The sequence below is a fragment of the Lithobates pipiens genome, unplaced genomic scaffold, assembly GCF_037356315.1.
Source record: "Lithobates pipiens isolate NorthernLeopardFrog02 unplaced genomic scaffold, aLitPip1_a1.2 Scaffold_16, whole genome shotgun sequence".
NCBI lineage: Eukaryota > Metazoa > Chordata > Amphibia > Anura > Ranidae > Lithobates > Lithobates pipiens.
The window spans coordinates 595,136,624-595,163,025 of NW_027507748.1; the positions used below are offsets into that span (position 1 = coordinate 595,136,624).

A 26,402-nucleotide genomic window follows, 5' to 3' on the forward strand; every position below is an offset into this window, starting at 1 on the left:
GGGCGCAGGAGGAGAACCAGTCGCCCCTTTTCTTACCAAGGATCTGCTTGTGGCCGGAGGAGAGGAGAAATGAAGACTTCTGTTACAGCATCGTTTCCAGCAGCAGGCGGTGAGTGCTCAATACAGCCCCCAGTGGGGACAAAGGCATGACAACATAACTCAAAAGGAGAAATTCTTAACAAAACCTCCACTTAGCTTTACTCACTGCAGGGTTATCTAAAATAAACCCAATCTTCACCCTTCATGGTGGGTTCCAAAACCTTCAGAACAAGGGAACCTAGAGGTTTACCCACAATCCTGGACCTGCAACAGCACCCTTCCAGTAAAAAAAAACGTTATGGCCTTACTACCAAAAAGTACTGGATCCCAGGGTCCAGCTTTCTAAAAAGCAGCATTTGCAAGCAAAACCTCGATTCTTTTGACACAAGGCCCGGGTACCATGCCTTAAGCCCATTAAATGACACTCTGAACGGATCCGGTCAGCATGGCTAGCCCCAGCAAGGATTGCTTCCAGTGGAGCACCATCTCTTTACTTGTGATCAACACCTTAGACACTGGGGGGGGGGGGGGGAACCTGACTGCTCCTAGTAGTGGGAGGGGTTATATAGGGAGCAAACTTCTTGCCTTAGGGCGTGCCAGTGTCCATCACCTATCATCCCACATAGTAAGTACTATGGTTCTGTGTCCCCAATAAAATATATACACATACACATACACATACACAGGTTCCTGTACCTCAGAACAGCACTTAGGAGAAAAGAAAAACACTGAGGCTACAAAAAATGGCTGACGGGCACCCTGTATAAGGGACAATCACAGGGAAACTAGCCACCAACAATGCTTCTACAGAGACTCACAGAAAACGTCTGACAATTAACTGTCCACAGAATGACCAGAGATAATGGTGGCAGACAGCTATAGCGGCAGCACATACAGAGCCCACAGACACCAGCAGAGAGACCAGGCAGCCCAGGGACAGACAGGCAGCGCAGCCCCAATCCAGGATCAGAGTCCCCCCAGAGGACCCCTGGCTCAGGTACACTGCTCAGCAGCCCAGTCATGCAGCATCCCCCATGGGGGGGGGGGGGTAAAGTAGGGACAGGGAGGAGAGGGACCCCCTAATTGACCTCCCAGGCAATGCCCAGCTGCTCAATCCCACCGAGGCAGGAAGAGCTGTACTAAGCATCCGGACGAGCTGGGGACATCCCATCACAGACCCACACCAAGCAGTATGGGGTGGCTGCTGGCCATAGCACACTGACAAAGACAATGGTAGTCCGGTCATGTGTACCCCAGAGCATTGCGCTCACTGGCCGCCCCTGGAGCCTGAGGGATCATGTCGTGGCCAACCCAGCACATATTTGATGGCCAGGCTTGGGAGACTACAGGGATCTATATTATCCAGCCTGTCACCCAGTCGACTGTTGATAGATCACAGGATCTTAAAATCTTGCATGAAAAGGCAAAAATGCCCAGAACTGATGGTCCAGGCAGGGAGCTCAAGTCCTTCACTAGGCAGAAAAAAAACAACTGAGCTGCAGGAAGCCGGCTGAGGGGTTATTCCAGAGGGAATGTCCCCTGGACAGAACTGTAAAGTTCTGTTTTCACATGTATTACATGTTCTACCTAGTCCTCTCCTGAAGGTGGCATAATAACCCTACGGTCAAGATTACTGGAGCAGTGTCCATCAACGAACAAAAGAGAAAATTTGTTACCTAAATGCAATGCAAATTCAAAAACAGTGGGGGGGGGGGGGGGGCTTATGTGTGTAAAATGTTCCACTTGCTCATCTTTCTTCACCAGGAGATATTGTCCAGTAGAGGGAAAATTAAGAAACTCAATTTATAATAATCAAAATAATGCAAGTGAGGGGAGATTTACTATAAAATGTATGAAACGTTCTCCAGTACGCCGTCATTTCAGCCATTAAAAGAGATCCAGTTTAAAACTTAACCAGATTCAGAGGCACCTGCATGGTTGTTTGTACCACATCTTTACATGGACAATAGAACTCATGTTTAAGAAATAAGGTGCCTTTAGTTAACACTGACTATACACTGGAGTGAAAGTACCTGAAGACTTATTTAGCAGGAATCCTTCCTTGAAAATCTCAGCTACCCAGGCCTGAAGTTCAGGGTCTTCCTTGACCATCGCATCACTTGTATAATAGTAATTAATTATGTTGGACACAAAACTGAAAAGAAAAACAATTACTTTCAGGGAGATGTACATGAAAGCCAAACAGTTACAAATGAATGCAGAATTGTATTCATTAATACTTTAATAAAAGCAGTGTAAGATTTTGAACTGGTATCAGCCACTTGTGTTTCATTGTACAGTAGAGTTTTTGCTGGTGGAGGAAGAGGCAGTATAATGGAAAAGTCATTCATGCCACAGTGCCCATATGCCAACCACCAACAAAAGTGACAAAGATGAGCGAAGAAAAAAAAATATTTATTATCTACATACACTAAGTTTGCTGCTTCTGTTCAGTCCTATCACAGGCTGGGACAAGACAAATGCAGCAAATAAAAACAGGTCTTTCATACTACCAGACAGGGCTGTGCTATGTGGCAAAGCTGTCTAAATTTTAATACTGAATGGACAAATCCTTTGGCATTTAAAACCACTCCCAGCAATGTATTATCTAGGGAGACAGTACAGTTACAATAGACTAAAGAGTTACGAGGGTCCTGCTCATTAAAACATACAATCTAGGGAGGAGCAAGTGGTACAAAATGTAATAACTGGGGGATAAGCGGATGGAACAGTTCAGTTGTAGGCTTAAGCTTCCCTGAAGAGATGAGTTTAAAGGTTGTCTATACGTGACCAGAGTAGGAGATAGCCAGACAGATTGAGGTAGGTAAGCCTCTGGAGACAAGCATATGAGGATGCGGCAAGAGTTAGAGGGCAGGAGGTCTTGGGAGGTGCAGAAAGGAAGGTTTGGGCAATATTTGCAGACAAGATCGGGGATGTAGCTTGGGGCAGAGTTGTAAATGGCTTTGTATTTTGCAATTAGCATTTTGAAATGGAAGCAATTGGAAGCCAGTTTAGGGACTGGCAGAGAGGGATGGTGGACACCGAGTCATTAGTAAGGTAGGCGAGTTTAGCAGCATTCATGAAAAACTGAAGAGGGAAAAGCCCATGAAGAGGTAGGCCTTGAGAAAGGTGTTGCAAAAGTCAAGATGAGATAGCAAGGTAGTGAATGAGTAGCTTGGTGGTTTTAGTTAAAGGGGTGAATTATAAAGATGTTAAAGGTGAATCTACAAGCTTTTGGACTGCAATTTGGGACAGAAGAAGTCAGATCATAGTCTAGGATTACACCAATACTCTGACGTGGGGAGAGGGACCGATAGTTGTATTACTAATCTTGAAGGAAAAGTCAGGGGGAAGTGCACAAGCAGAGTGGACATTTTACAAGTGTGGTGTTAGAAAGATTTAGTTTTAGGAAGCTGTGCGACATCTATGTTATCTATATTAATATATCAGTTAATGTGAGGAGATTGGAGGAGTGATCTGAAGAGGAGATACATTTGGGTGTCATCTGTTTAGAGATGGCATTGGAAGCTGTTGTGGGAGTTTCACATGACAAAGATGTACAAAGAGAAGGGGGGTACAAAAACAGAGCCTTGGGGGACCCCCTATGGAAAGAGGAAGTGGAGAGAAGCAGACAGTTATAGGTAACCCTGGAGCGCTATGATAGAAAGAGAAAGCAGAATCTTGGAGGCCAAGAAAGAAGTTTGACAAGGAGTGGGTGGTCAACAGTATTAAAGGCTGCAGAGAGGTCTAGTAATGAGTATGGAGTAATGGCCATTGGTTTTAAAAGTTTGTAAATGAGTTTTAGTAGGGCAGTTACTGTGGAGTGCTGAAAGCAAGAAGGTTGTTTTCAGTGAGGTAGGACCGCAGATGGTTGTAGACTAAGCATTCTTGTCTTTGAATATGGAAGATTTTTACCTTTCCATAGCTGCCCAGATCTTCATGCCATCATCTCTATACAAGTAGTTGGGAATGTGCTCCATTCCTCTTCCCTTTATATCATCAGGAAGACAAAGCCTGCTATAGGTCAGCTGAGCCATTGCTTTCTTTATAATTACTGGGATCCCTCCTTTCCCAGTCACCGAAGCCTTGAGGGGGGAATACAGAAAAACCAAACGTGTAAAAATATCATGTAATGAAAACTAACAAGAGTGATGAAACACCCACCACTTTCAGGGCAATAGGAGTACCTGAAGACATAACGTACTTAAAGTGGAACTTTAATGACAGAAATTGTCTAAAATTTCTCTTCTGCATTAAAATTGCTAACCTACCTTTCCATCACTGTACACTGAGGTAAGAAGGCATGACCAATTAAAACAGCCAGAATTGATACCCAGAAGCCACCGGGCTGAAGAAGTCCATGTCCAGCAGGAAGCTCTGGGAGGTCACGGTGCTGGAGTATAGGCAAGTATAGTTCTGCTTTAAGGAACTCCTGGACCAGTACCAAGAGCAGCACTAAAGCACAACATATGTAATTTTTTTTCCCAGTTAGTCTTTGGGGTTTGCTTTGGAGGAATCACTGGACATTTGCAAAAAGATTGACTGATTTTTGTTGATTACATGATCTGTTTACTTAGTAAAAATATGTAGCGATTTTACTATAAGACCTTCTTAAATCTCTAAAAAGCTATATAAAAAGTAATCTTTACTATAATCAGTTCTGTTAAAGGGGTTGTGAAGGCTTGTATTTTTCTACCTTAATGCATCCTATGCACCAAGGTGAAAAAACACCTGGCAGTCACTGGCCCCCTATACCTCCCCGTTTTATTTACCTGAGCACCTTCTTTGGCAGGGACGCACAGTCCTACTCTCCAGAGCACCAGCTATGATTGGATTGAGAGCAGCACAGCCATTGGATCCCACTGCACTCAATCAGGGCAGGGCCGAGTCATATTTGGCTTCCATTAATGCAGAATGAATGATTCAGGAGCATGCCCTAAGGTAGCCCCCTCGGGAGAGCTCTTCTCCTAGGGGGGGGGGTCATCTAATGTGTGGAGGATCTGCAACAGCCGCCGAGGAAGCCCATTAGATGTTTGGGCCATTGTGCAAAACTAGCTGCACAGTGGAGGAAAGTATGATGTGTTTTTTTTTTTTTAAACAAAGCTTTAGTATCACTTTAAGAGATCATACTGTGGTTCATTGATATTTGTAATCTGCCTGTACTTTAGGCATTTTGTTAAAAAAAACAAAAAACACAAAAAAACAAACAGACTAGTTGGTTGGATACAGATAAGCAGTGCAAGTTGGGAAATTGCCCCATTCATTTTTATGACTAACCCTGGAACTACATATCCCAAGAGCCCTTAACTTACACACCAAGGATGAGCAAGCTCTTAGCAATGAAAAAAGACAGCATTGTTTTGCTAAGAAATCAATGTAAGCACTGCTTAGAATTTCAGTGCAGCACAAGCACGGTTATCAGTTCAAATGGGAAGTAAGGAGCTTACTGGATTACTGGCAGATCAGGTATTTTTCTGTACTTTCATTGTATCTGAAGAGAAATTATATTGCAATGTGCACGTATGGCAGAGATGTACTTTGTACCGACATACACTTTAAAAGCAGTATAAAATCCAAAAGAAAAAACATATTGCAGCTTAGCAATTCTTAGATGTGATGCTTGAATTAGTTTTCCTTTAGGCTTTTTATTTTTACCTGGTGATCTGGTCAGCAAGATGTCAAAGTGATAGCTATAATTGTGCAAATCAATGCTGATGAAGGAAAAACGAACTACAATTATAAAAATATGGCTAAAAATGGAAAGTCCACCAACATTCATGTTGGAATGAATTTCAACCCACTGAACAGATGTGAATGAGTAGTAGTGTCTATACCAGGGTTTCATGGAAATCTAGGGTTCCTCTAGAGCAGGAGTCTCCAAACTTGCTAAACAAAGGGCCAGTTTACTGTCCTTCAGAGTTTAGGGGGCTGGACTGTGGACATTGGGAGTTAAGGGGGGGGGGGGGGGGAGTAAATAAAAAAAAAAAAAAAAAAAAGGTAGTTTGTCTCAGTGAATGAATTATTTGTATAGCGCTGCAATGCGAACTGAATCACTTCAAGGCACTCGATCTGTCCTGTGTTGTCTAGCTTCTTAGAATAGGTAGGTCATAAATTTTTTCCTGAAGGACGAAGGATTTCCTTCCATGTGGATGTACATCGGTAGAGTATTCCATAGCTGTGGTCCTTGGACTGCGAATCTTCGTTCTCCCTTTGATTTGTAGCAGGATTTGGGAATGAGGTTTTGGTTAGATGATCAGAGACTGCGATTGGGTGTGTAGTGTGTTATCTTCTTGGGTAGATATTGAGGAGCGTTTCCTTGTATGCATTTATGGGTGAGGCAGAGGATCTTGAATGTAATCTGATTCTTTACAGTTAGCCAATGTAGGCTCCTCAGGGTAGGGAGATGGATTCCCAGGTTTTTCCCGTTAGTCTTGCTGCCGTGTTTTGGTTGAGTTGTAAGCACGCAAGTGTACCCCATCATTGGTGTCAGTGGGAGGAATGGTGCCCCATTGTTGGAATCACTTGGAGAAATTGTCCCCATCATTGGTGTAATTAAAAAAAATGTTCGCCATTGTTGGTGTCATTGGCAAAAATTGTGTCCCTTCATTGGTCTGAGTGGGGGGGGGGGGGGGGGGGTCATGTCCCATTGTTATCAGGGGAAACATTCCCACCCAAAGGCCACATAAAAAAGCAAGCAAAGTGGCGCATCTGACCCCTGGGCCACAGTTTGGAGACCCCTGCTCTAGAGCAGGGATATGCAATTAATGGACCACCAGCTGTTGTGAAACTACAAGTCCTTGTAGTTTTGCAACAACTGGAGGCCCGGTAATAGCATATTCCTGTTCTAGAGGTTGCTAGGGGTTCCTTGAGCTAATAACTGTCGCTCAGTTAAGTTACCACTGACACCAATTATCCTTTTAGTCATCTGTAAAGGGGGGGAATTCTTTTTAATGACCACAAATATAAGGAGCATTTGTCCCAGTGACCGACACGTGTTTAATTTTTTGGAGGGGTTCCCTGAGACCGGAAAGTTATTTCATGGGTTCCTCTTTATTGAAAAGGTTGAGAAAGGCTGGTCTATACAAAATGAAGATGAACCACCATCTGTAGAAAAAAAAAAAAAAAAAAAAAAAAAGAGAAACAGACTGCACCCACCACTCAAGGGTAGGTACTCTTACCAGAAGTGGTGGACCCACACACCAGCAGCAGTGGGTCAAACAAGCTTAGGAATGAATACAGGATCTCAGACCTTGATCACTGGAACAGCAAGAGACACCCATGGAACTGACGTCCAGCAAAAGGTTGGTAAATAGAATCAAAAAAAAAAATAAAAAAAAAAAAATAAAAAAAAGTTTCCACATCCAAAAACGTATAGGTCGATGTAAAATATAGTACCAACATGTGTACAAAAAAATAAAATAAAATAAAAATAAAAATAAAAATCACTGAACACCAGGGATAGCCAAACAAGCGAAATGTTTAGAGCTGGCTAGCAAAAGCAAATGAGTTTTTTCGTACAGGAATTCAACTGGGATATCAGCCTGCTCCCCTACACTGTGCATATAGTTACTAATAATGGTATAATTTGGCATCAATCCATTTACGACACTGATTCCTGTTCAGCATGATATATGATGTGCATTCTACATGTCCCATTGAATAGCGGTGAGCGGAGTAACGTCAATGAGTGGAGATATGCAGATCACATGACCCCATGTATAAAATCTAAGCCTCTTGACAAGGATGGAGAGCATCAGGTCCAATCACAGCGGTAAAGACTTATGCCAATGTGTATACCTGACCCTTTGTATAACATAAAATTTGTAATATATGTTTTAAATAGGTTTTACACATGTTTTACTATGGTAGCATAGTATTCCCCTGCCCCCCAGGCTAACCATGTTGCTTTACAAATATGCCCCCCTTGCCCCATCATTTAGAGTGGGGGCACGCTAATAAAAAGGAGGTGTTACTGGCAGGATCACCAGGTGAAAACAGGGAGAAACATCTAATGATTGCTAATCTGCAATATATCTTTGGTTTTGGGTTGAATTCCAATTTGAGACTGGGTTCACACTATGTGGCCACGGTGCACAGCAGGGGGTCCTGTGCATCCATGTTTGCCGCTTCAGGTCTGAAATAGGTCTAAATTTTTGCCTCAATTCAGACCTGAAACAAGTCCAAAGAAGCACAGGACACTCCTGCAGTGCAATCCCAGTGCCTCCCAGAGATGTGTGAACCGGCTCCATTGAGAGCCAGTCACTCTTCTGTCATCCAAACTGGATGTGGGAAATGTCCAATTTGCATAAGTGTGACCCCAACCTAAGGGACTGGAGGTACAAAGAACGCTCTGGAAATTTGGTAGACAGAATGTTATATTCAACGTAGATGGCAATCATTTTTCGTTTTGTTCAGCAATAACTGCGTACAATTGTTGAAAACAAAAAAGGGGAACATCTTTTACAAGTGCCTAGGCAATATGGACAGAAAATAAAGCACTAAATATACAGTATATTCATAAATATAGTTCTAGGTAGACATTGGCAGAAAGAGCAATGATTCAGTCTCCATCCACAAATCCTTCTGTACCCCATCTCCCAACCACCACCAAAATGTTTCTATTTTTTAGAAACAAAAATTTCCACAATAGTAAAGTTTCTTGCATTTTTCTATTTTTGAATAGTTTTGATTCATTGGGTACTTTGCTTTTTTGCTTCAAGAGCAAAGTGTGTATTTTACTGATTGTACTGTTTGAAATCACTTTGCCAGGCAATAATGGAACAGGCCAACAAGTAAAACATAGCCACCAATTTGGTTCTTACTTGATCAAAGACGCCACCTGGTCCAATGAGCCTCGTCCTTGCTAAGGCATTTATTTGTAGGGTATAGCGGAAGTGTGGAATTATCAGCTAGGATATAAAAAAAACAAAAAAAAAAAAACACAGTTTAAGAAATACAGCCATGATATTTGCTGAAGGTTACCTTATTACCTTCTAACAATTTAAAGCTGAACTTTAATCACCATGAGAAATCTACCTACATAGCGTTGTTTCATTAGCATTAGGCATCACTTCCCGGGCCTCAATTTAATGATTTGGGAATTTTTATTTTTTTTTTTTTGTTTTTTTTTTTTTAGGAGGGGGGGGAAAAAAAAAAAAAAGTCACCATGCTTTAACCAGTTGTGGACCAGGTTGGCTCTGCCGTTGCAGTTTTACTGCGGCAGGTTGGCTCTGCTGTGCAAAATCAATCACTTTGTATTACATATGTGGGGCTTGGATAGCAGGCGCGTGCCGGCTGCGAGCTCCGCGAGTCTGACTGCAGGTCTCACGAACTATGTCCATAGGGATACCCGCAATAGTCTCAGAGAGGAAGAACAGGGAAATGCTGATGTAAAGCATTTCCTCATTCTGCCCTAGTGACAGGACACTGATCACTGCTCCCGATTTACAGGGAGTTGTGATCAGTGTCATGTCACACATAGCCCAGCCCACCCCCCCCCCCCAGTTAGAACACATCCCTAGGAAACACTTAACCCCTGCAGCACCCCCTCCTGGTTAATCCCTTCACTGCCAGTCATTTACACAGTAAGCAATGCATTTTTAATTGCACTGATTGCTGTATAAATATTATCCCAAAATATCACCAACAGTCCAATATCAGTCAAAAAAAAAAAAGCCATAAATCTCCCATTTTGTAGACGCTATGACTTAAAACCAACATATTCACATATTTTTGGTAAAAATCGCATCCGCCTAAACTGAGAAAAAAATATAATATATTTGGGGAGAGTTTTTTTATAGCAAGTAAAAAAGTATTGCTTTTCACAAAAATTGTTGTTTTGTTTATTGCGCAAAAATCAAATATGACCAAAAGAAAGCCATTTGTGGGAAAAGGACATTTTGTTTGGGAGTCATGTTGTAATTGTCAGTTAAAGCAATGCAGTGCCATATTGCAGAAAGTTCTGGTCCTTGGCCAGCCAAATCCTCCAGGGCTGAAGTGGTTAAGTAGCAATAAAGCCAATTCACACCAGGGATTTAGGAGTGATCTTGTACCGTAGCTGTGTCAGTTAACCAATGTAGGGCAAACACTGCCTATGCTGCAAACCTAGTAATATGCCCACACAATGCCTTAAAGCTGAATGCCAGGCACAAAACCTCATTCAAATATATTCAACAAAGGATATAAATCCACTTTGTGTACAACACATGCCTTTGCTTTTTACACTGCTACTTGCTACAAACTGGGTTTACAGACACATTACCCCTACAGGTGGTGTCAGTAGGGGTTATTGGCTGTGGATTACTGCATATGGCCTGGGCTATACTAAAATTTCTACTCAGTCAAATTTTAAATATCTAAAAAATATTTACACACTACAGTTTAGCGAGACTGAGGATAGATCCTCATAAAGAGCAGATCATGTTAGAAATCACGTTTCCTCTTCCAGCAGTGGGTGCGCACTGACAGCCGATTGGCAGAAAGGCATGCGCCCACTCCAGATAGGCAGAGGAATGAAGGAACATTCAGAGCTGAACTGTGAATAGACAAGCGAATGTATTTGTAAGTTGTCACCGACAATTTCCAGCTGCTTTTAGCTCCTGGGTTGGAGAACTTGGCAGAGAGTACTCCCCCTTCATCGCCTGAGTCCTCAGTCTCTACTGGTCTAGATGAAGATGCCTTAGGACTAGGCGGTAGGTTCTGGGGTTTAACCTGTCCTGCTGGGCTTTGTATCAGGATGGACCTGACAGAACTTAATGAGTTTGTCAGTTCTTTAAGCGAGGAAAACAGATCCTTATACTGCTGGGGATGTCTCCTCTTCCACCAATTCCCCAATACAAACTCTGCACAATGCCTTCTGCAACAAATCTAAGGGGGTTCTTGCAAGGACATTTCTTCTGGCTTGCTTTAGGCCAGGGATATTCAATTAGTGGACCTCCAGCTGTTGCAGAACTACAAGTCCAATGAGGCATAGCAAAACTTACAGCCACAAGCATTACTCAGAGGCATGATAGGAGTTGTAGTTTTGCAACAGCTGGCAGGTACGCTAATTGCATATCCCTGGTTTAGGCTTTCCTAGTGATTTTTCCTGAAATGACAGTTTATACTAACCTAGTGACTAACTGCTCACAAACCACCACCAAGCCAGTGCAGAAACCCACCCCCAACAGTCACACGTGAAACCCCTGAAACATGCTGCAGGGTCCAAGCGACAAGCCCCCACTGACAGGGAGGAAACAAGACCCATACAACCCATGAAGGTAGAAAAGGCACCACTGCACCCCACCCACCTGGGCTGGACTGGTGCTAGGGTCACCTGCCTCCGACATAGCCGTCTTGCCCTTGTCCATTCCGCCGAGTAGGACAACTTGTTTTGCAAGAATTCTACCATTTTTTTTTAATTTCCTGGCCGGTGTCATCAGCACTGGCTGGAAGCGCTGGTCACCTGACCCGCCCCCTGGTCCCCGTGTTCCAGGCGCTTGAAACCACAGCGCCACGGCCCTTCAGAGCGCCCTGTGTCAGCGGAAACGCACTCACTGGCCGGGACCTGGATCTGAAAACTGGTAATGCCGCTGACCTTCAGCGGCTCCCCGCCAGCTACAGGGCCCTCCCTGAGCTTTAACCAGGGGACTCCAGGCACACAACGCCAGCCCTCTGACAGTCCTCGCTCCCCTGAGAAGGCGGGACCGTGAGCACCAGACTACCCCCTGCCCATGGAGGTACTGCTGGCATGCCACCTGAAATACAGCTAACCACCGGTAAGCCTACTCCCCCCAGAGAGCGTGTAGCTTCCCTGGTTCCAGGCACACGCTTCTACCATGGAGGAAACTGAAGCCATGGAAGAGGTGGAGTTTTCAAAGCAGGCACGCGTTTCCTGAGAAGGTGGAGCTACACTCTGGGATTGTCCTGAAAGGCGATTCGAAAAACAGCTTTGACAGACATTTGCATGGTGGAAGATCACACAAACTATCAATAAGATATATTGATGGTGCAAGCTAAGTGTCCATCCTTTAAACAATCAGATTGACTCCATTATTGTTACATGGTTTGATACACTGAAGGAATACCTTTATTAATTTTTGTGTGGTGCTGAAATTTTTCACTATTGTAGAACATAAGGTGCCTGTAAACCTTTACTAAAATGTCTGCACCCAAATTAGAAGATCTGCCTCATGTGATTCTAATAACCGTCTCATTTGCCAGCAGTTCTTCCAGCAAAAAATCCAGTCAATCTTCATAAAAAGCAGTAAGTTCAGACTAAGAATAGCGCCCGTGGGAGGCAAGAAAAAAAAAAAAAAAAAGGGTCAATAAGTATACCTAGTAGAAAGTTTATAAAATGTATTAAAGCTTTAGACCATAACAAAATGTTTAACATTCATCAAATATGGGATATATTCCAAAAAATAAAAATAAAAGAAAAAAATAGTGGTGGCAGTGATAAATACAGATATAGAAAGTACCGCTCTTAGGAAAAGAGCATATACATATATTAGTTGCAGCCTCCCCTAAAAAGCTCCCATAGGAGAGCCCGAGAGTGAAAGTATAGCAGGGATGGGGTTGTTGGTGCTACCCATGTGCAGAAAAGCAATCTAGCAGGTCACACTTTATATGGCCCAAAGGACTCTTCCTCATTCATCCTGACGCAATTAGTTGTAGAGGAGATAGTGACAAGAGAAGATAGAGACAGATATCACTATTTAGTTTTAGTTTTCTTCTAATGTAGTATGTTTTAAGTGGTGTTGTAGGATCACCATTGCGTACTCATCTCCAAGGTCAAGATAGCGGATTGTCTACATCACTGTGACCCATTTTCATGCCATATAAAGAGTGTTTAGGCCGAGGTTTGCCCTTTTAGGTGCACCTCCACACTCCTACCCCTTATGTAGGGTCTAGACATATTTATACCACACTGACCCAATTGGTTGTAGAGTCCTCTGGGCCATATACGTTGACCTGCTAAATCGCTTTCCCCCACATGGGTAGCATCAACTTCCCCATCCCTGCTATACTTTCAGTGATACATACAGAATATAAAGCGGCCACATGCAAATATTGCAATTGCTGCTATAAAACGAATTTTTATGAAGCCTGTGTATTAATATACATTAGCAATTCCAATAGCTATGCATGTGGCCACTTGGTATGCATCACTGCCAAGTTGTTAAGCACCTTTATGCATCCCATATGATGAAAGTTATATATTTTTAATACATTTATAAACCATTTACTTTTGCCATTTTTGTGCTCCTCATTTAAAAACCCATGGGCGCCATTTGTTGTATTTCATAATGGGATGGATGTGTGTGTCACTGGCACCAGACCATTTTCTCTTTGACTTTACTCACTTTATACACTGGGTGCCCCATTGGAAGGTGTCTGATAGATGCAATTGAGAAGACCTCAGCTAAGAGATGGGTATGGAGAAGGTGAGTGTCCGCTTCATGCACCTGGACATCAGCACTACGCACCCAGATCTTGGCCAATACCCAGTCATATTCAGAGTCGCTGGGCAGGAAGATGGGGACATTTGTTCCAGGAGTCGGAGATAACTGGAATACAAAAAAGATCATGGTATCCATTTATTGGCCATAACAATGTAACCAAGACATATTGTAGGGTTTGTTTTATTTGCATTGAACTACTTTTATGATGCAGGAATAAAAAAACAACTGAAAACTGTTTCCTTAAAGTTTATTCATGAGAAGGGGAGCCTGGAACTGGGGGGGAAAAAAATAAAATAAAAATAAAACACCACATTTGCATCCTCCCGCCCCAGTCTCCAGAAGTTTCTCAAAGAGTCAGGTGGAGCTAATCAAACTCAGACTAACCTAAACAAATCTGGCTCCTGTGGCTACAGCAGAAGCCCCATGCCAACTTTACCTCAGAGTCTATGTAGAGTGGTGCTCCAAATATAAAAGTAAAAATACCTGGATGGCAATTGGGACAAGCTGATCCTGAGGATTCTTCCACAGTAGACACATAGGGGCTGCAATGTATTGAGGCTTTTCATTGATGGTATTGGTGGGAACACCCTGGAGAACCTCATAATCTGCCAGGAAAATGTGACCATTCTGAAAGGTAACAATTAGGAAATCTGATCAGTAATGAAATTAACTTAGTCTAGCCAGACACAAAAGCAAATGTATATTTTGTCATGTAGGACAAAACGACAGATCATTTTATTTTGGTTATAAAACACATGGATTATAATCTCTGAAGTGTCAGATTTCTCCTCACTTCTTGTCTGAGGAAATCTCCCCAATGGCACAGACAGCAAAAAGTAAAGAGACAAGGATTTCATTCCCTCCCTACTGTATCCATGTATTGGCTATGCATGCAAGTCCAGTTCCTTTTACAACCCGAATTAAAAAAAGTTGGTACGCTGTGTAAAATCTACATATACAATGATCTGCAAATCTCAAACCCATATTTTAGTCACAAGAAAACAGCAAATGTTTAAACTGAAAAAATGCACCATCTTAAAAAGGAAAAACGTGATTTTGAAAAAAGCAACATGTCTCAAATTGGGACAGGGCCATGTTCATCAGTGTAGCATCACCCCTCATAACACTGTAAATGTCTGGGAACCGAGGAGACCAGTTGCTGGAGTTGTCTCATTCAATCCGTAACCGCCAAAAAGCTTTCCTCCCCATGTGCCTCAGCATCTTCTCTATCAAGATCAATGGTACAACCATCAGCCCTTTCCCACATGCCAAGGTGCTAGGTGTAATCCTGGAACCTGAACTATCCTTTTCAGCCCCACATCCAATCACTGTTGAAATCTTAACACCTCCACCTCGGCAAAATCTCCAGAATATGCCTCTTCCTAACTAAGGATATCATTCAATCCCTTGTCATCTCACCTCAACTACTGCAACTCCCTCCTCATAGGGTTACCTTTATATGGCCTACCCCCACCTTATCAACCATTCAGTGTCTGCTACTCCTGTCAATACCTCCTCTGGCTTCCACTCACCCAAATTAAATGCTAACAACTTTCAAAGCCATTCACAACTCTGCCCCCAGCTACATCACCAGTCTAATCTCAAAATGCCAACCCAATCTTCCTCTTTATTCCTCCCATGACCTCCTGTTCTCTAGCTCCATCTTAATCTCCTCCCATGCTCACCTCCAGGACCCCCCCCCCCCCCCCCAAGCCTCTGCTATCCTATGGAACTCCCTACCCCAATCTGTCTGACCATTGCCTACCCTTTTAGACAATCCCTGAAAACCCTCTTCAGAGAAGCCTACTCTGCTCCCACCTATCAACTGTACATTTGACTTCTCCATCACTGCACTATGGGTGAGCAGGGTCTCAGGTAGCATTGCACCTAACTGTAGGTGTTGATCTAAACGCTTAACCACATGACAATGCTACATGGACAGTACTGACTGTTGCCATCCTTGACATGACAGTGCCAGACATAAGGGCACATACAGACATCTAATGCACATCGCAATGCAACATGACAGACCCAACTGCCACCATCTTTGCCATATGACAATGCTGCCAGATATTGGGCTACCCCTGCTAGCCTTCTAAAATGGCAATGCCACCATACACAAGGGCACCTACCACTGCCATCCATAGCAATGCTTTGAGACAATAGGTTACCTACCATTGCCATCCTCATCACATGCCAATGCTAAAAGATTTCAGGGTACCTGCCAAACATATGGCCATCCTCACGCTAGTGCTATGAGAAGTTAGGGTACCCACTCAAGCCACCTTTACCATGCTATAAAACTTCAGGGTACCCATAATTCATATTATGCAGATGGTCATCCTGACTACATGCCAATGCCACAAGACTTCAGGGTACATACCATTGCCATCATACACATGATGCACAACATTAGGGCACATACCACAGCCAGCTAGATCACATGGTGATGTGATCGGACACTGGGATACCTACTGCCATCATCCTTCCTCACATGGCAATGCTTTACTCCAGGGTAGCTACTTATTACACGTTACCTTGTCATGTGCCAGAAGGTAAAAGGACATTAGGGTACCTACCACTGCCAGTTAGATCGCATAACCATGCTACCAGATCCTGGGGTCCCTACCAGTGACACCATACATGGCCATTCTCATCACATGCCAGTGATGAAAGATTAGGGTACCTACCACCGCCACCATGAACCCACATGAAAATTTTGCCCCCCCCCCCCCCCCCCGCCCCAAATAGAGCTTTTTAGTTGTAACTAATCACCAGTTTTCTTCCATTTTTTGTGCTACCAAGACTGAAGTAAAAAAAAAAAAAAAATTTCTAGTAAACTAGTTCGTTTTCTCCTTCACCAACGTGCACCAATGTAATCAATGCACTGATTATCAGCACAGACCTGTCAGAAGAGACCCTTATAAGCTCTCCTCTACTCGCACCTCTTCAGTGCAAATAGAGGAAAAGCCTATAACCAGCACTTCCAGGTTACAATATGATCAGCTGTGATTGGACATGATCTGATCACATAGTAAGAGCTTACATTTAACTCATAGGCTTTTCACCAAAACCAGAGATAGTGAGTCAGAGCAACTCACCGCGCTGCATGCCCCTGCTGGATGTCAAATGATGCCCAATTAGGCTAACAACCACAGCCTGGCCGCCATTCTGCTATAGGCCAGACAGGAAGGCATTAATATGGTTGTAAACCGCAAAAATCTAAGTAAAATTGATCAGTCCACCTCAACACAGCAAAGCAGCAGAAGCCATCTGCCCCCAGTCTGGGCAAAAAAAGAAAAAAAAAAAGGAGCCAGACATCTACAATCCTTTCCACCTTCCTACAGTGAAAAGACCCAAAGAAAATTTGTTACCATATCTCCGTTACTGAGACTAATTAGGAGACTTGTGCATGAGAGAAGGTGGCTTGTGTCCCAAAGCAATCCACACAGGTCACTACAAAAAGGAGATCCAGCCTGAGGAGAACAGTTAACCCCATAGACACTGGGCAGCATTTGAGGCACAGGGGGTGCAAACTTTCATAGCAGTGTGGAGCCAAGCAACTGTTGGGAATTACACAGAATGAAACTGCCAACACTGATGGTGACAATGAGCATGTATTCCTCCCTCTACCTCTGCACAAAGCCAAACAGCCTCACAGATTTAACCATACAACTGCCAGGAAGAGCACAATTTTATTCTGCTTTTAGAATACATAGGTTTGGGGGTTTTATATAATCTTCAGACCTAATGATTTTTTTTTTAAATGTGGGCAAAAAATGGCTCTGGCAACAAAAGGGTTATGCAGTGCCATCTGAAGGCCCAAATATCAAATGTTGTGTTTCAAGTTAGTCTCTTGCACAGAGATTAACACAGATTCTTGGAATCTTTTGATAGTATGTACTGTAGAAGATTTAAAGTTTTCGCAATTTTACATTGAGGAATGTTATTCTGAAATTGGCAGAGTTTCAGTGATCTGTGAAAAGCTGTGATCTGATCTGTGAAAGGTCTAAAATTTGCAGACCAATCTTTACTTAACCGGTTCTGGACCAGCCTCTGCAGTTACTGCGGCAGGTTGGCGCGGCTGCACGAAGAGTCGTAGCTACATGGATTTGAGCCAGAACTGATCAATCCTCAGGCCAAAACGTATCAGACCTGGTGATCAGTCCTGGCAAACGAAATGCTTCCCCTGCATGTGCAAGTGTCAACACAGCAGGGGAAGTGAGGTCATCTCTCCTCGTGGAACTCTTCTGTTCCAGAGAGGGGAAGACACATCTCACAGTAAGTGCACCAACACTACACTGACACCAAACACCACTTGTCACACCCCGATTGTCCCCCTCCCCAGTTAACCCCTCCACCCTGTCAGTTTCACCCAGTGCAGTGTTCATTTTTGATCACTGTACTGGTGTCAGTGACAAAAATCAGTGTTAGGGTACTTTGTGTAGGCCCAGATAAATAAAAAGGGTTTAACCCCTTGATCACCCAGTCACCAGTGATCACTATTCTTGTCACAACACTATACACCTCCCTCAGTAGTAAAGAGTCTGAACAGATTAATATCTGATCAGATCTATACTAGCGTCCCCAGCAATTTAGGTTTCCCAAAAATGCAGGATCAGCCAAGATACCTGCTAGCACCTGCTTTTAGCACCTTTTCCCACCCAAGTGCAGTATCAAATCGATCACTGTCAATTGCAAAAACACAACACATAACAGCAGCATTCACAGAGTCAGGCCTGCAAACGCATTGTTTTTTTTTTTTTTTAGTAGGTTTTGAAGCAGTCGCAGTCAGGAGCTCTTTCCTGTAGCAGTAAATTCAGAGACCATAATGTCTAATTGAAGGTACAGTAGTGAAGAGGCCTACACGTTTCTGGAGCATGACAGATGAGCGACTTCCTCTTGACTCATCTGTCAGTCGGGCTGAAAATATGAACCGTAGACAGCAGCGCTGCCCTGACAGTAGTGGTCCCTGCCAAGGTCAGGAGTACCTGACCCAGTTCTGCCGTCATTGAAGTGCAAGAACCACAGGGCTCTCATATGGTGCAGAGAGCCAGTACTAGTGCTGCTCATCCTGGCGAACTGGCAAGCACCAGTGGCCTAGTACATCCTGGTTGTACATCCAGCACTGCAGTAACACTTGGTGACATGACAAATCCCATAAGTGCAATTCAAGCTGGAGATGTGGCTAGCACGAGTAGTGTCCCACAGCCACCAAGACAAAAAGGCCTGTCGAGCCCATAGTGCCCTTCCTGCTGCATTTTCCAATCCTAATTGGGAGCCCACCACTTCCACAGCACCCATACTTCTACCATTCATTGGCCAACCTGGAATTCAGGTGGAAACTATTTATTTTGTGTCACTTGATTCTTATTTGCCATTATTCATGGAAGATCTCAATAGATCTATTGTGGACCAAAGCAGTTTGTATGCTGGTCAATTCAGCGCCACTAATCCACAGTTGACCCTTGCCAGAGATTGGATACCCATTACAATCTCTGAATTTAAGACCTTCCTGGGCTTATCCCTCATCGGCATAACTAAAAAAGGAGCGAGTTGGACATATTGGTCCACTGACCCAATTCATCATATGCCCGTGTTCTGCCTCCACGATACGAGCAGATCTTTAAGTTCATGCACTTCATTGAACTCAATCAAATCCAGGGACACCCTGAGGAAGACCGACTACAAAATGTGGCCCCTTATATGCCACTTCAACCAACAGCTTGCATATGTTTTATGGATTTACGAGGGAAAAGATGGTCATGTACATGTTGCTCTGCACATTATGTAGAGCTGGAGAACTGCCCAGACTACATAGGGAGTGCTGGTAAGATTGTGTGGGACTTGGCGTCACCCTTATTTGGAAAGTGGTACCACTTGTATGTGGACAATGAGCATGCCACTTTAGTCACCTTTTTGATTATGGCATTGGCGTATGTGGCAGAGTGCGATCAATAGCTAGGGCTTCCCAAGGCTTGTAGATTCCCAAATTAGATAGGAGAGAGCCTGCTTGAAGTGTAATAATGTGTTTGTGTGAAGGGAGTACAGAACAAAATTGTTCCATGAATCCCTCCACTTCACTGCTGTCAAATTTCCTACAGCGATTGGTGTTGGAGAAAACCGTGTCCACGAATACAACCTCATTATGGGAGGGGTGGACCAATGACCAGTTACCGTACCCAATTGCATGCAAGGCCAGACGCTGGTACAAAGTGTCTATACTTATTTCAATTGGTCTCTATATTTTGATTCCAATTGGCTCTGAAAGCTTTTGTGCTTTACAAAGCATCAGGACGAACTAGATGCTTCCTCAAATTCAGGAAGAGATTGTCACAGCCCTTCGGTTTCCAGATGGTGCTATGGCCCACCTTCCCAACACAAATGTAGCAAGCTGGCTGCATGAGGGGCATTTTCCGTATGTCCTCCCTGGTACCCCTAACCAAAGAAGGCCATGCATGCAGAAAACACGGTTTCAGGTGTGACAACTGCTTTGTCCCTCCTGACCAATCTGGTCTATGCATCGGTGACGGTTTCAAACGCTACCACACACTAGTATAGTATCAGCGTAAGGTACAGCACCAGTGTCTCAAAAGATGACATGGCCATCACATTTGGGACCCTAATCTGCAACGTTCAGTTTATAAAAAAGTGAAAAAACCCACACAAAAATATAAGCCAAAAATAGTTGGTTTTATATTTCTTCTGTCTATTGTTCTCCCTCATGTTTTCTCTGTCCACTCATTGTTCTATATTCCGTTTTATTTTTACTATGTTTTATTGCATTTGCTTTGCAGGTATGGTAGGTCTTATTGTTATATTACTTTGTATTGTTAACCATCATTAACTTAGAAGGCATGCCATTCAGCTGCAGCACGGATTTATCCATCTTGACAGCAACAGCGTTAGCTCCCACAATTCGTAAATCATCGACTCCAGCACTGTAGGAGGCAATTTAACCATCAGTTGTCATTTAAATGGTGCATGTATGCCCATCATTAGAAGTGGCTGGATGAAGGGCAGTATTCTAATGGTGGGCAAACCTATCAATCTTTTTCATTCAGCCCACAGGATGCATTAAACATTACAATGTATGCCCAACAAGAACCAGCGACATGTTGCTGGACTTTGATTATACCTGCATCTTGTATATCAGAATGCATGTTTCATGTATCTTGGTATATTCTATTTGGTCAGCTTTCATGTAAAAGCAATCCTAGTGGCTAATTGGCCTCTAGACTTACAAGCAATGCAAAGAATTTCCTTGGGGTGCCCACTTTCCAAAATGGGGTTATACTACCCTGCCATTTTAACACCTCAAGAAATGATAGGCAGTCAAACTAAAAGCTGCATAAATTCCAGAAAATGTACCATAGTTTGTAGACGCTATAACTTTTGTACAAACCAATATACGCTTAGATTTAAGACATGTGGCTGAATACATTTTGGCCTAAATGCATGACTAAAGTGGAGTTTATTGGCTCTTATAACAAAAGAAAATTTCAGAATAGTCAGTGTTTACATTGCAATTCACTTTTTTTTTAAATATTTTTGCAAAGTAAAAAAGAAAATGTGGGAGTTGTATACCAGTAACATCTTTCCAGGAGTCTCAGGACAACCACCTTTGAGACACCTCGGCTCCTCCCTTCACAGGAACCACCACCTTAGCTTCAAGATTTAAGGCCCTCTTGCCCCACTGGACTCTCTCTTCTAAGAGTACCTCCGACCAGCTGGGGAGACATGTCACACATAACTGAATCCTCCTGACTGTTCTGTCAGGGACTCCATTACAAAATTGTGGGAAGTGAACCTGCAGCCCCAGTGTTGCTAGACAGAACTGCTACCCACTTAGCCAGTGGGCAGTCTCCTTATTGCAGACACTGTTTTGGGTGGGTATCCGTGCTGTCCTGAAAGAATCCTAGAAAGATCACTGATAAGCAACTCTGCTTTTCCCTAAACATCTTTCAGGACAGCCACCTTTAAGATAAAAACGAGCACTAACCCTAGGGTGGGACCACCACTTGTAGAACCCTTATCCTCCTCCCCCCCCCCCGAAGGTCCAATCCTTAATGATCCACAGATCCAACCTGTAGAGTTTGGCAAAGGTGCGACAACCTTTTAACATCCAGCCTACGTTCACCCACAGGATTTGAACCAAAAGTTGGCAAAATAATTTCTTGGCCTCCGAAACTTCAAGGCTACCCTCTTGAAAACACCTGGTATGGAAAGATTCGTAGAAAAGGGGGCCCTGATCAGGAATGCACTCTGCGTACCAGCTGTTGAAAATGTCTCCAGTAGATTGAAGCAGGTTTTCCTTTTCCTGCTACTTGGGGCTACCACCTCATCTGAGTAGCTCTTGCATTTAGCAATTCCTCCTCAGAAGCCATGCAGGAAGAATCCACCTCTTCACCTGGGGACAGCAGAATAGACCCAAGATGAAGGTCCCCTCAGATTGGTAGTATCCAGAACATGATGGCTAGGGAACCACAGCCTCCTGGGCCATTGCAGTTCAGCGAGAACAGGAGACAACCTTGGTTTGAAGATAAATAGGAGAAAATCACCCAGCTAGGCAGTTATTAAAATGCCCCCGAGTAGCACACCTGGTTCTACTTTCAGCCTGGGAAACTAAAAGCTCTCCGGCATAGGGATGTGCAAATAAGTGTCACTCAGGTCTAATTGCCATTAAAGCATTTTGGACGGAGGGCGGTGGAAAGTATACAGAGCCTTCTGTAGTTAGTTCCCCCAGGCCCTGAATTTAGGGAAGTCTGAGTCAGTTGTGCTTAACGGAAGAACTAGCCTTCTCTATATGAAGTGGCATGTTTGGTGTGAAAACCCAGAAACTCTGCTGGTAGGCAGAAATGTTGACCTATTGCCATTGTCCTGTAACTAATCCTCTGGTCATGGAGCAATAGCTTCTACTCCTGAAATCCCAGGATGGCTCCCAAAAGATTCTCCACCTCCTCCAGGGAAGTCTTGTAGCGAGAGGGTCTAAAGGCCTCACCGTCCAACCCCTCTACCTCCACCTGGGAGCCTAAAGCACCAACTGGCTCCTCTACCTTCCCTTGAAAAAGGATTACCTCATCTTGCCATCCTTTGACAGCTTTCACCCAAGCTGCCAGGACTGGGAACACCCTTTTTAAAACATACCGATGTGGCATTGGTAACTAGGCCGTTGCCCATTTTCAGGATACACTGCTGTTTACTATTCAAGTCCCAAGAAGGCAATAACCTGTCAGACTGAACCTATGGTTCGAGTGCTGCAAGTCGGGGGGCCAGCCACTAAGCCACTGTTGAGACAACGTTTAGAATTTCAGGGAGGGTAGAAAGGCTGATGCTTTTTTTGTGCAGTTTGGTAAACTGGTGATGAGCGGCCAGGGGGTGGCTTGCAAAAATCAAGTCGTTAACCAAACCAGAAGAAAAGGATTGGAGATCACTACCCACTATGGAAGGAAGGCCCCCAATCTTCCATTGGACTATTCAAGAGGACGAACCCCACTTTCTGTACCCAAGACCTCTTTGGAACGTCAGTCTTTGGGACCCTGAATTTTGAGGGCGAGACTTATTCCTTGCTGCCCCAGCAACACCAGACAGGAAAGGAATCGCCCATCAGCCGTCCGATCCAAACTGTTTCCAGGCAAGGACCTAACCAAAAACAAGCCATCCATGAGAATCCCACAGAGCTTAGCCTTGGATGCACTGTCCTACTGCCAAGCTTTAATCTGAGACTGGGGTTGATGTTCTGGTAGACCTAGCTAGTTACTCAGGCATGCGCACTATATGCCACCCCCTGCAAAAGCACGGGAAAGGACAAGATTGTCTCTATCCCTGCCCCTAGGTAGAGTCCTTCCAGAGTGGATCCATCCTCTTATCCATGGGATCTCCCCCAAATAAGGTCTGTATGCCTGGAAACCTGGTAGAAGGCTGCGTCCAGTCTAGGTACCATATTGACTGACATCCTCAATGAAAAGAAAACCTAGGGGGGGGGGCGTGACCGGAAGTGGACCCGCATGGACGCTTGATTGCCTTGCTCTCCCACCAGCCAAGCTCCAGCGGCACCTAGGGTGATAATCCGCCGCCATCCAATGGGCAGATCGAGGGCCACCCGCTCCGCTGCCACCAAGGGACCCTCTGCTGTCCCTCCAGGCGTACTTCTCACCGCCGGATACCCCGGCCGGAGGGCCTCCCAAGATGGCACCGGCCGCGGCTGAGGAGACATTACAGGCCTCATCCCTGTTCTCCAGTGCACAGCGCAGCTGCCTCGCGGGCTCCGAGGAGGACAGGACGCCTCTCCCATCCAGCGCAGCCGCTCGGAACTCCAGTGAGGTGAGTGACACCCCGCTCCCGCCCCAGGCTGCCCGCTTAGGCCCGAGGCATACTATGCTGCCCTTACTCCTGGACGCACGTGCATCTAGCCCCCCACAGGAGTCGGGGCAGAGCACAGATCTGAGGGACCAGAGACCATAGCAGTGGGGCCGGCAGTCCCCCCACGTACTGTAATGGACTGGGAGCATGACAGAGGGGATGACTGGGGGGAGGCTAGAGGTCGCATGGCGCCTGGTCAAAGCCCAGAGTACTTGTGGAACGGATCCCCCCCCCCCCCAAAAACGGACACAATGCACTTTAGCCCTCCCTAGGCTGCTCCAGGCGACGTCGGACCCCCTTCTCCCCACCAGTTCACTGGGGTCCCCCCCTCCCTAGAGGATCATGAATTCCCTGCCCCCCCCCCCAGGGGAACTGTTGCCCTGGTCTCAGCGGGGACGTTGAGGGGCCCCCCGACTGAGTCCGGGGGCCTGGTCTCCTCCATCCAAGACCCAGAGACTATCCTCATGGGCTCCCAGCCCACAGCGACACCGGAGCGGCTCCCCGGCTCCCACCGCATTTAGGGCGGGACTAACCCCGCATGGAGGGGAGAGAGAGCTGTCCAACCCCCCCAGCTCCAACAACTCCCTGGAGCGGGGTGTGGGATTCGCCCACCGGGCCTCCCGGGGGAGAAAAATTCTGGAACCCTCGGACCTCCTCCGCCACCCCTTTTGAGCCCAGCCGGGGGTGATCCTGGAGGGCCCCCCCACCGCCCTTGCACCTGCAGTGGCAGCAATACCTACAAGCAATCCCCACTAAGGAGGATTTTAAGCAATTGATCGAAGATGTCAAATCAACATGTAGATCAGAAATACAAATGTTACACTCCAGCCTAAAGCACTTAGCGGACCGGGTGGAGATGGCCGAAGAGGAGTTACAGGAGACCAAAATAGCAATCCACAGGACCCAAGCACAAGGGGCCGATCATCGCATGCTCCTGAGGGATATGCAGCGTCATGTGGAGGACTTGAATAACAGGGGGCATAGGCATAACAAGGGTGAGGGGGATTCCAGAGGCGGACGGGCCGGAAGACCTCCAAATTATCCTACAGGAAATATTTAATGACCTTCTTGGGGAACCCCCCTCCAAGTTTATTGAAATGGACAGAGCACACAGGGCCCTGCTCTCCAAAAATGCAACTTCCAACCCCAGGGATGTCATCTGTAGAATAACTTCGTTCCATCTCAAGGAGGACATAATGAGACAGGCCCGCTTGGCCCGGATGGTGACCTTTCGCAACACCCAAGTGCAACTCTTCCCGGATCCATCCTGGCTTACGCTGCAGAAAACGTAGACTTCAACCGCTGCTCTGCACCTTGCAGGACGCTCACATTCCTTACCGCTGGGGATATCCGTTTGCCCTTACAGCCAAGCATCAAGGCAAGACGGCATCCTTGCGGTACCCTGAAGATCTACATGCCTTCTGTGAGGATCTGGGCGTTCACCCTCCCCAGCTGCTGGACTGGGATCTTGTGGCTACCCAGCCATCTGCTCCAACTCTGTGGCAGAAGGTCCCCTCCCGACAACGTCCTCACAACCGGGAGGCACCAAAAAAAAAAAAAAAAAATCGGCCCGACAAGGAAATGGCTGAAGCATTGCATAGAGGCAATTTTTGCATACTTTTCTTTTTTGATCCCATAGGCCCTTGTGACGAAAGGGATTACGGCCTGTTTTGTTTGTTAGTTGGCCGGTGGACCGCTGTCCGGACATTACGAACCTGCCCCCTTACTCTGCCCCCTGAGTTATTCTTTTTTCCCCCCTTTAAGTGCCTTCTTGCTGACTTTGTTTTTTTTTAGGCTGGTACAAGTGGGAGAACCGAGAAAGTGGGTCTTCCCCTGTCTGTGTCATCCCCCTCCTACCCAGATGCAGTGGTGTTGCATCCGGGACCCTAGGAAATGTCTGGCGATTAATATCGCAAGTGCATTTCCTCAGCTCCCCCCCGCCTATAACCACCCACTTCCCTTGCAACATCTGGCGGGGGGAGCTGGACTCCCATGCGGCCGCCAGGCCTGGCCCACGGGTTCGGGATCTGGTGGCCCCCTGGGAATCCGTTCAGACCTGAGCGATTTGCCTGTTCATGGTCTCCTATGGCTCAATTTTCTGTGGTACAACAGTTGTCTATTTGGCATGTGTTTTTTGTTTGCTGCTCTAACCTCTTTTCTCTGTCTATTCCTCCCCCCTTCCTAGTCATCCCACCGTGTCGTGGTCTGTGGACGTCGTGGAACTTCCTGCAGAGTCCCTCCTCCGGAACAAGCAAGCTCCTGGCGGTCATCCTGAACGGTGGAAACCGGATAAGACCTCGCTTACATTCTCCCCCCGACATGACTGATGGCTAAGATTTTATCCCTAAATGTCCATGGATTGAACTCCAATGGGAAACGGCATCTGGCACTGAGGGAATTTAGGCAGTCAGGAGCGGATATTGTCCTTGTCCAGGAGACACATTTTGATTTGGAGGGGGGGGTTCCTTCGCTTTTGCCTCTAGATACTCTCTTCTAGCTTACCTATCCTCGGGATCTCACAAGAGAGCAGGCGTGGCCATCCTGATTTGTCATGGAGCC

The 26,402-nt window shown here is 45.3% G+C and overlaps 1 protein-coding gene across 1 annotated transcript in view; it reads right to left on the reverse strand.

Moving 5' to 3' along the window:
• The window catches only part of LOC143983849 (polyunsaturated fatty acid lipoxygenase ALOX15B-like), a 112,677-nt gene that overhangs the window by 25,092 nt on the left and 61,183 nt on the right, over positions 1–26,402 (reverse strand). Inside the window, exons 7-11 of the mRNA XM_077483949.1 lie at positions 13,965–14,108; positions 13,383–13,586; positions 8,862–8,948; positions 3,955–4,124; positions 2,073–2,194 (exon numbers count right to left, since the gene is read on the reverse strand). Of these exons, the coding sequence (XP_077340075.1) occupies positions 2,073–2,194; positions 3,955–4,124; positions 8,862–8,948; positions 13,383–13,586; positions 13,965–14,108 (727 nt within the window). The remainder of the gene's footprint in view (positions 1–2,072; positions 2,195–3,954; positions 4,125–8,861; positions 8,949–13,382; positions 13,587–13,964; positions 14,109–26,402) is intronic.